This window comes from Gadus macrocephalus, chromosome 9 (genome assembly GCF_031168955.1).
Source record: "Gadus macrocephalus chromosome 9, ASM3116895v1".
NCBI classification, from domain to species: domain Eukaryota; kingdom Metazoa; phylum Chordata; class Actinopteri; order Gadiformes; family Gadidae; genus Gadus; species Gadus macrocephalus.
The window spans coordinates 10,869,238-10,879,643 of NC_082390.1; the positions used below are offsets into that span (position 1 = coordinate 10,869,238).

At 50.8% G+C, this 10,406-nt stretch overlaps 2 protein-coding genes across 5 annotated transcripts; one reads left to right on the forward strand and one right to left on the reverse strand.

Moving 5' to 3' along the window:
• Positions 1-27: 27 nt before the first annotated feature.
• hsbp1b (heat shock factor binding protein 1b) lies at positions 28-4,607 on the reverse strand. 2 transcript variants are annotated; one of them, XM_060060728.1, is made up of 4 exons: positions 4,418-4,607; positions 3,720-3,786; positions 2,726-2,852; positions 28-457 (listed from the first exon to the last, which is right to left on the reverse strand). In XM_060060728.1, the coding sequence occupies exons 1-3, from the start codon at positions 4,460-4,462 to the stop codon at positions 2,731-2,733; spliced, it is 234 nt and encodes a 77-aa protein (XP_059916711.1). In that variant the 5' UTR covers positions 4,463-4,607; the 3' UTR covers positions 28-457; positions 2,726-2,730. The 2 variants fall into 2 exon arrangements, with proteins under 2 accessions (XP_059916711.1, XP_059916712.1); XM_060060729.1 differs by having other exon boundaries at positions 2,726-2,847; positions 3,715-3,786.
• Positions 4,608-4,858: 251 nt separating this feature from the next.
• LOC132464387 (solute carrier family 66 member 2-like) lies at positions 4,859-8,406 on the forward strand. Of its 3 annotated transcripts, none has more exons than XM_060060725.1 (4): positions 4,859-5,006; positions 5,221-5,322; positions 6,871-7,113; positions 7,707-8,389. In XM_060060725.1, exons 3-4 carry the CDS (start codon positions 6,902-6,904, stop codon positions 8,071-8,073), a joined length of 579 nt encoding a protein of 192 aa, XP_059916708.1. In that variant the 5' UTR covers positions 4,859-5,006; positions 5,221-5,322; positions 6,871-6,901; the 3' UTR covers positions 8,074-8,389. The 3 variants fall into 3 exon arrangements, with proteins under 3 accessions (XP_059916708.1, XP_059916710.1, XP_059916709.1); XM_060060726.1 differs by having other exon boundaries at positions 4,989-5,127; positions 7,707-8,390; XM_060060727.1 differs by lacking the exon at positions 5,221-5,322 and having other exon boundaries at positions 4,902-5,006; positions 7,707-8,406.
• Positions 8,407-10,406: the final 2,000 nt, after the last annotated feature.

A 10,406-nucleotide genomic window follows, 5' to 3' on the forward strand; every position in this document is an offset into this window, starting at 1 on the left:
CACTGGAAACAGACCACCAGACAGACATATTTAAATACCTTTTATTAGAATTAAATCACTCACATTTGGAATGCATCCCCAACTTGGCACAAAAACGACTTTTCAAGGCCTGAGATGTTGACTCTTTACCTGGGATGAGCATCATGGACCCACCCTCTACGTAGTGCCCCTCCTCTATACTCTGCCCCACCCCTACGTAGTGCCCCCCCTCTATACTCTGACCCCTCCCCCTACGTAGTGCCCCCCTCTATACTCTGCCCCCCCCCCCCCCCGTGGGCAGAAGTCTCAGTTTCCAGATAACGGTACGTTGGTCAAGTCACTAAATAACTAGATCACAATATCAATATGTAAAAATCAATCATTTCCCACGTCTCCGTAACAGAATGGGTCGGCGCTGGGGTCCTCTGGCCCGGGGGGGGGGGGGGGGGGGGGGCCTCATGCCTGGTTGTTTGGTAACCTGGGGAGGAGAGTGGCACACGGTTAGTTCAGGTCACCTCACCAGAAGCTCTGCTGAGACACTTGTCTCTTCTCTACCTGGTCTCTCCCCACCTGTATTACTGGTCTCTCCTCTCCTGAATTAATCTAGCTGGTCTCTCCTCCTGTGTTAATCTTGCTGGTCTGTCCTGTATTACTGGTCTCTCCTCTCCTGAATTAATCTAGCTGGTCTCTCCTCCTGTATTAATCTACCTGGTCTCTCCTGTCCTGTATTACTGGTCTATCCTCTCCTGAATTACAGGTCTCTCCTCACCAAGCTGGTCTCTCTCCTGTATTAATCCAGCTGGTCTCTCCTCTCCTGTATTACTGGTCTCTCCTCTCCTGTATTAATCTAGCTGGTCTCATCTCCTGTATTACTGGTCTCTCCTCATCTGTATTCATCCAGCTGGTCTCTCCTCTCCTGTATTAATCCAGCTGGTCTCCTCTCCTGTATTACTGGTCTCTCACCTGTATTCATCTAGCTGGTCTCTCCTCTCCTGTATTAATCTAGCTGGTCTCCTCTCCTGAATTACAGGTCTCTCCTCACCAAGCTGGTCTCTCTCCTGTATTAATCCAGCTGGTCTCCTCTCCTGTATTACTGGTCTCTCCTCACCTGTATTCATCTAGCTGGTCTCTCCTCTCCTGTATTAATCTAGCTGGTCTCTCCTCACCACCATCGATTGAAGAGGACGACGTGGACTGGCGTTACAGGTATACTAACATCAATTCTGTCCATCAAAACCTAAAGTACGTTGCTCATAATGACCTGGACTCTACAACCCAACTACACGACTGCTACTTCTCTGATGGAGCGCATCCTTGGTCCAAGGGGAACATTGATAACTGGTCTCTCCTGTATCACTGGTCTCTCCTCACATGTATTACTGGTCTCGCCTCAGCTGTATCACTGGTTTCCTGTATTACTGGTCTCTCCTCTCCTGTATAACTGGTATCTCCTGTGTTACTGGTCTCTCCTGTATCACTGGTCTCCTGTATTTATCAGACCTGCAAACTCCTGAGTAAAAAAGGTGACTGTGTCACGGGGGGGGCGGAAATCATCGGTCCAAGGACTACTCGAATTCTGAGCTACCGGGCGGGATTTAGCGTGAATATTCATTACGGAGGTTGTGGCACACAATACAAAGGAAAGATTTAAAATGACAGACTTGGATGCAAAATGTAGCCCTTTATTATACAGAAATTTGCTGTTGGTGTATTAGCCAAGGACAACACCCTTGCCCGATTATTTATCTAAATAGCCCTATATTGTTAGAATTCACTGACTTTATGCAAGGTCTACGTTCGTGCAGTACTCGGCGTTGACTCGGTCCTAAAAATACAATATTATTGTAAATTATATCACGTTAAAAAACTGGTAGCTAACGTTAGATGAATCAAGCAAACAAATAGCTGTTTAGATGTGTGCGGGCCGGTAACGCGTACCTGGGATCGAGTGTTTTGACTGTCTTTAAAGCTTTCTATCGACATTTGTCGATTTTGTCGTAAGGACTGGCTTTGGAAAATGCCTGCGGAAGCAATGTCTGATATGCAGAGACAGCTTCACGCTACCGTCTGTCTCGTACGGTGTAGAATGAGAGCTTGTGAAGTGACTACCGGCAAGCACGCAATAGCATACTGCCTGAGAAGGCAGTATCGCTGTCAAATCTGTCCCTGGGAAAAGTAACGTTGTGCCGAATTGAAAAAGGAACTATGTTTCGTACATATTCTCAGTAGTTGCGTGTAACTTTACTATTTACATGAAAAAGTAGTTAGGTTACTGTATTAACGCGTTACTTACTTTGTTGCGCGTTACACACAACACTGTCTACCGGTCACACGGTAACGTCAAAAATCCATACCGTAGCGCAAATTCACAGTGGTGTACTTTCTATATCGTTTATACCGCTCACCCCTACTTCAAATTTATGTTAAGAGTTTCCATCAGACTCGCGCGGTAGCCAGGCGTCCCATCCAAAGGCGAGCTCAGTCTGCGAGATTCTGAAGCAAGTGCTGAGATTCCGATTGGCCCAGAGAAATGTCCATTATAAGAATTATCCAATAATGTTTCGCAATTCTAGCCTGCATGGCATGCACAAAGAAAACTCTCCGGTTCTACGCGATTCACTTGAATGACCCAATAGACCAAGAAAATGGTGATTCTCGCCGAAGAGCGACAAGTACGCAGGTGTGATCAATGGTCTCTCCTGTACGCAGGTGTGATTAATGGTCTCTCCTGTGTCACTGGTCTCACCTGTATTACGACCCCTGACCCTCCTTGGGTTTCTCGGGCGGAGCCTCGATCTCCTCCACCCCCGCTTGGGTCATGAGGTCGGCGATGTTCTTCTCAAGGTCATCGATGCGTGTGCTCATCTCGTCGAGTGGCGGCAGTTAAGGAACCAGCGGGTCAACATCAGCCCTGAGACCACCTGCCTCTGGACTGGGGGGGGAGTCATGCAGGTGTAGGTAGACCACCAGCCTATCAGGGGACTTGACCCCTGGTAAACTGGTGCTTATGTTTTTTTCTGCATCCTAGAACGCCAGACTTCAGAGTAGAAGGCACACCCCCTTTTTGTCTACGTCTTTCGTAAATCTGAGAGTAGACCGGCTGCGCCGGTGAAGAGATATATATTTTTTATCAGGTGGTGTAACATCAACATGGGGGAGATATCAGGTGGTGTAACATCAACATGGGGTGATATTGGGTGCCGTTACCTCAACATTGGGGTGATATCAAGCGGTGTAACCTAGGGCTGCTCGATTATGAGAAAATCATAATCACGATTATTTTGATCAATATTGACATCACGATTATTCAAACGATTATTATTGAGTTTGAAAACATGTATTTTTTCAGCATGTCTCTGCCAAAAAATCTTCGGAACTGAGAACTTTGAAATTTCGCCTTAAAAAAAATACACAAAATGGTCAAAAAGAAAATGTTCCAATCTAAAAACATGTATCCAGCTGTTCTCCCTTTCTATAAAAGATAAAATCGAAAAACTCGATTATGTCAATTTTGTGAAAGTTTGACGCTAAAATCGAAATCACGATCAAAATTCGATCAATCACCCAGCCTCAACATGGGGGTGATATCGGGTGGCGTAACATCAACATGGGGGAGATGTCAGGTGGTGTAACATCAACATGGGGGTGATATCGGGTGGTGTAACATCAACATGGGGCTCATATCGGGTGGTGTGACAACAACATGGAGGTGTAATCGGGGCTCTTTCTGTTAAGGATATTCCTCCCGATGATCTGGTCCGACATGGTCTGGAACTTGTCCTGCATCTGCTGGAGCAGCGTCTGGACCTGAGGACGGAGCAGACGTTAATCATGGCCAGGAGGCGCTCCCGGTCGATAACGCCGTCGCTCACTGATGTTACTGGGGAAACCATCGTAAAGCTACGAAAGATACGGTTGACTCTCCCGCTCCTGTCCCAACTCGCTGTCACCGGGTGGACCGTCTCCATGACGACCAGCAACAGACTCTACTTTGAATTCATTCCGACTGAACGACCAAAAGTACAGATCGGTAATGATTACAAATAACATAACAACATATAACCAGTATAACCATCCCAATGACCAGTGTAACCATCACGACGATGACCAGTATAACCATCACAATGACTAGTATAACATGACGATGACAGTATAACCATCACAATGACCTGTATAACATCACAATGACCCGTATAACATCACTTTGACCAGTGTAACATCACGTTGACCAGTATAACATCACAATGAACAGTGTAACCATCACAATGACCAACATAACCATCACAATGGCCAGTTTAACCATTACGATGACCAGTATAACATCACAATGACAATTATAACCATCCCTTCAGACTCTGAATCTGGAGGACGGGTGGAGATGCTCTGCTAGCTGGATAGCCTGGGCCAGCTGGATAGCCTCGGCTAGCTGGATACTCACCACGTTTGTGAGGTCCTGCACCGACTTGGGGTCTGTCTCTGCCATCGTGGTCTTCACCTGGTCCCGAGGACTGTATCAATCTGGTTTAACGGAGGAGGGACTGGATCGATCTGGTTGAGGAGCAGAGAGATGCTAGCGTCGAGCTCCAATACTAGCTGCTGAACTCACACACTCGGGAGTATCGCGATGTTGTGGAACAACGCGGACTACATCAGAAGTATCGCGAGGTTACTGTCACTGTATCCTGGAGGTCTGTGGAATGTGGAGTTCTTTGAGCTTTTGTAGTCTAATGTGGTAATAAACTGTGTGTGTGTGTGTGTGTGTGTGTGTGTGTGTGTGTGTGTGTATGTTAGTGTGTGCGTGCGTGCGTGTGTGTGTGTGTGTGTGTGTGTGTGTGGGGGAGAGAGGCGCGCGCGTGTATGTGTGTGTGTGTGTGAGAGAGAGGCGTGTATGTGTGAGAGAGGCGTGTGCGTGTGTGTGTGTGTGTGTGTTTATGTGTGTATGTGTGTGAGAGGGAGAGAGAGTTGGCTGCCGTTGTTTTCTCTCCTGAAGTTGGGGATCTCCTCGGACCTCCAGCTGGTTACCGGAGGTGAGGAGCAGAGGATTAAAGTTACTGAGTTAGTTGTGGATGATGAACTGCTTATGATCACAATAGTTATATTATATAATTATATAGATATATGGTGGAGAGCAGCGCCGTTTGAACAGCAGTAAGAACCAGTTCAACCGCTCCGAGGATCACTGGATGACTTGGAACCAGTTTCTTCAACTTCTGGTATCATTGTGGTTGTCTGTTTCTTTAGTGTCGGCTGTTATTCTGGTTTTCTGATTGGAGCTCCTTAGTGTTCCTTCCTGCTCCTGATCCCCCCTGAAGACCCCCGTGCGAACCAGGACACCGTGTCCAGGTGAGCAGAACCCTGAACTGAATTAAACTAACTGAACTAAGGCATCGAGTCGAGGTCTGAATGTACGGACTGCGGATCGAGTTTCTGAAAGACGCAGTTTAAAAGTTATGTTTCTTATACGCAGTTTGTTCGCATGTAAACGGATTAAGTGAACCGCACTGCGTGTGTTCCACTAGAGGGCGCTGTGAGCAAGAGAACGGGATGGGAGGAGACAGACTCATGAAAATATGGACAGCTACACATCAGTAAAGGGAAGCATAGTTTGAATGTGATCCGAGGGGACACCCACGTGACCGGGGGTCCGGGTGTAACCCTAGCAGAACCATCTGCCGGGGTCTGTCTCCGGTCCTCTAGCCCAGCAGCAGCAGCAGCAGCAGCTGCCTCTGGGTAATCAGACACGCTGACAGGCCGAAGCTCCATGACCTCAGAGAGATGGACTCACAGCCACCTGCAGAGCTTCACTCTGGGGTCTGACATGCAGGGCGACCTAGGTTGATGGTCCAGAACCCTCTGGTGTCTCGGTAGGGGTCTAGGGATCCCAGTGGGTTTCTGGGTGTCCCAGTAGGGTTCTAGGGGTCCCAGTAGGGCTCTAGGGGTAGCAGTGGGGGTCTAGGGGTCTAGGTGTCCCAGTAGGGGTCTAAGGGTCCCACATAGTCCTGCCCCAGTGCGGCGGAACTCCACCCAGGGTCAGTGAGCACATAGTGTAATGCCGGAATACGTGACACAATAACAGAATCAGTTGGTGTCACCAGAGCACTCTGTGACCACTTCCTCTTCGCTGATCACATAACCAGCTGAGGGGCCGATGGGCGGGCCCCCGTCGGTTGGCGGGGCCCGCGGCCCCTGGTCCTGAAAGATAAGCTCCCCTGCTGTGTGTGTGTGTGTGTGTGTGTGTGTGTGTGTGTGTGTGTGTGTGTGTGTGTGTGTGTGTGTGTGTGTGTGTGTGTGTGTGTGTGTGTGTGTGTGTGTGTGTGTGTGTGTGTGTGTGTGTGCTTCTGAAGGTTTTAAGGAGCCTCCCCTCCCTCCTAGCTCCTCTCCTCTGGGTTGGTGTCACCTCTCCTCCTCCACCCTCTTCTCCTCTCCTTTGGGTGGTGTTCACCTGTCCTCCTCCTAGCTCCTCTCCTCTGGGTGGTGTCACCAATCCTCCTCCACTCTCTTCTCCTCTCCTCTGTGTGGTGTCACTCTCCTCCTCCACCCTCCTAGCTCCTCTCCTCTGGGTGGTGTCACCTCCTCCTACACCCTCTTCTCCTCTCCTCTCGGTGGTGCTCACCTGTCCTCCTCCACCCTCCTAGCTCCTCTCCTCTGGGTGGTGTTAACCTCTCCTCCTCCACCCTCTTCTCCTCTCCTCTGGGTGGTGTCACCTCTCCTCCTCCTCTGGGTGGTGTCACCTCTCCTCCTCCTCCACCCTCTTCTCCTCTCCTCTGGGTGGTGTCACCTCTCCTCCTCCACCCTCTTCTCCTCTCCTCTGGGTGGTGTTCACCTGTCCTCCTCCACCCTCCTAGCTCCTCTCCTCTGGGTGGTGTTAACCTCTCCTCCTCCACCCTCCAGGTCTCCTGCTGTGTGAGCGTCCGATGAGATAATGGAGGTGGAGGCCGATCTCCATGGCAGCCAGCCGATGGAGTCGTCTGTGGGGGTGCTGTCGGTGGTGGCGTCGTGTGTGATGGTGTTCGGGGGGGCCCTGCCCTACCTGCCCCAGTACCAGGAGATCCTGAGGAGCAACGACACCACCGGCTTCTCCACCCGCGTCTGCCTGGTGCTGCTGCTCGCCAACATCCTGCGCATCTTCTTCTGGTGAGCACCACCCACTGGTGGAGTCATGAACACCCTTTGGTACCAGCACCACCCACTGGTGGAGTCATGAACACCCTGTGGTACCTGCACCACCCGCTGGTGGAGTCATGAACACCCTGTGGTACCTGCACCACCCGCTGGTGGAGTCATGAACACCCTGTGGTACCAGCACCAACCACTGGTGGAGTCATGAACACCCTGTGGTGCCAGCACCACCCGCTGGTGGAGTCATGAACACCCTGTGGTGCCAGCACCACCCGCTGGTGGAGTCATGAACACTCTATGGCAGTGGTACTCCAATAGGGGTACATGTCCACCTAGGGGTATGCTGGAGTACTGCAGGGGGGACTGCAGTACTCCTCACTTCAGAGACCATGTGTGTGGACCAAGGAGCTACAATCAACAGACTCCTCTAGTCTGATCGTATTTAGAGTCTCTTATCTCTGGTAGCTTCTCATCACTGGGGATGTTGTTTCCTGTTCACCCACTGATTCGCCGGGAGGAGACCTCATGAGGTTTAACACCAGTTTGGACGTACAGATGGACAGAACGCAGAGCTATAATCTGTCTGTCTCCCTCCCTCCCTCCCCCAGGGTGGGGAAGCAGTTCGAGCTGCCCCTGCTCCTCCAGAGTGTGGTCATGATCTCCACCATGTTCTGCATGTTGCGTCTCTGCTGCCACGTCCACAACTCCAACCGCGTCAGCACCAAGCAGCACCGCCTCTCAGGTACAGCACGGGCTCACCTCCATCACCTCCACTACACCTCCATCACCTCCACTACACCTCCCTCACCTCCATCACCTCCGTCGACTCCACTACACCTCCATCACCTCCACTACACCTCCATCACCTCCACTACAACTCCCTCACCTCCATCACCTCCATCACCTCCACTACACCTCCCTCACCTCCATCACCTCCATCGACTCCACTACACCTCCATTACCTCCATCACCTAAAGAACCTCCCTTACACCTCCATCACCTCCACTACATCTCCATCACCTCCATCACCTCCTCTACCTTCTCTACACCTCCATCACCTCCCCTAAACCTCCATCACCTCCACTCCACCTCCGTCACCACCACTACACCTCCTTCACCTCCACTACACCTCCCTCACCTCCATCACCTCCATCGACTCCACTACACCTCCATCACCTAAAGAACCTCCCTTACACCTCCATCACCTCCACTACACCTCCATCACCTCCATCACCTCCTCTACCTTCTCTACACCTCCATCACCTCCCCTAAACCTCCATCACCTCCATCACCTCCACTACACCTCCATCACCTCCTCTACCTTCTCTACACCTCCATCACCTCCCCTAAACCTCCATCACCTCCATCACCTCCACTCCACCTCCGTCACCACCACTACACCTCCTTCACCTCCACTACACCTCCATCACCACCAGCAGCGGGCCGCAGAGAGAGGGCGACCTCGTGAGGTCAGGGCGCTCCCAGGAGCCTCCGACACAGAGACGTTGATCATAGGGCCGCAGTGTCTCCTCCCCCCAGGAGGGGGTGCTGTCGGAGCGCGGGAGGTGGAGGCTGTTTACCGCAGTCTGCTTCCTGTTTGGTCGAAAGCGTTCAGCTCAGTGAGAGGATCAGGAGAAACGTTCAGTGGTCTAGTGGTCCCCTGGACTCACCCTCAGGGTGAATGGATGAACGCTCCCTGCAGCCAGTGGTGACTCTGAGTCAGTCGTGAGGGTGAATGGATGAGACCGTCGTGAGGGTGAATGGATGAGTCCGTCGTGAGGGTGAATGGATGAGACCGTCGTGAGGGTGAATGGATGAGACCGTCGTGAGGGTGAATGGATGAGTCCGTCGTGAGGGTGAATGGATGAGACCGTCGTGAGGGTGAATGGATGAGTCCGTCGTGAGGGTGAATGGATGAGTCCGTCGTGAGGGTGAATGGATGAGTCCGTCGTGAGGGTGAATGGATGAGTCCGTCGTGAGGGTGAATGGATGAGACCGTCGTGATGGTGAATGGATGAGTCCGTCGTGAGGGTGAATGGACGAGTCCGTCGTGAGGGTGAATGGACGAGTCCGTCGTGAGGGTGAATGGATGAGTCCGTCGTGAGGGTCGGCTCTGTCGGAGTGGGGGTTCGGTTTGAGCTGGTAGGGTGGAGGGTTGGGTTTACACCAATGTGTCAATAGTTCATACTCTCCCCACCACATGTTGACGAACAGATGCAATGAATCAGAAGCGTGTGTTTTGGGGTGGAGGGCCGCCTCCGTTTAGAGGTCACTGCAGACCAGGGCCGTGTTCCAATACCCGTACTGTCCGTACTGCGTACTCAAAATTTGAGTACGCAGTACGTTCCAATTCAGATCCGGCGAAAAGAAGTATACTTCAAGGACCCGGATGCCGTACTCAAAACGGGCTAATCGTGAAGTGTGGATCGAAGGACACTCCCCGTACTCAACGGCAGCCATCTTAGCTACGTAGTGGAAGAGGCGGAGCCAGGCTGAGCCAAAGTCGGCGCATTTTCCACATAGCCTGCATTAATAGTCATTTTGTAGTTTTTATAGTTTTTATAGCTTTTTATAGCTGCTAGGCGTAAAGAGTTCACCATTCAAAACGGGATGTTTATTGCGGGGGAGGAGCCGCGGCGGCCGCCGCGGAGCGTATTCTCAGCAGGGGGTTCTGGAAAAAAAAATAACTCAGCCTGCACTAGACTCGCTACATTGATAAAAAAAAAATATAGCAGCGCAGCTCAATTACACCAGTGCATGTGCGCACAGTCGAAAATCGATCGTTGTGTTCACACCATGGTTCACATCCAGCTGCTCACATAACAAGTTTAGCGCACCACCGCTCCCTCACACTTTTTCATCTAACTTTTTTTCAGCACTAGGCAGAGCGAACACAGCGGGGCAGAGGAGTGTCAGGAATAGTCTTTGGTGTATACATCAGTACGGCCTATTTGCACTACTGTTTCAATGCAGTGTTTTATTCTATGCCTTTTTATTTTCGTATATTATTTCAATGAATACAATTTATTTATTTATAAAAAACAAGATCTGGTCTTCAAATCTTCTTTCCAAATATAGGTCGTCCTACAATGGGGTTTTTGTTTATATTCGGACCAATACGGTACAGCGGGCGCTCACATGACGTTAAGCATTTCCTGGTGCATAACGTGACGCTTCAGAACCTAAAATCCCGTTTCTCCCCGTTGACACGACAACACATAACCGGCGTTTTCAGAAATCTCCACTTTGGCCGGAGTTTTTAGAAATGATCGTTTTCTGTGATAGGACAGGGCCTCAGACAGGGGGTG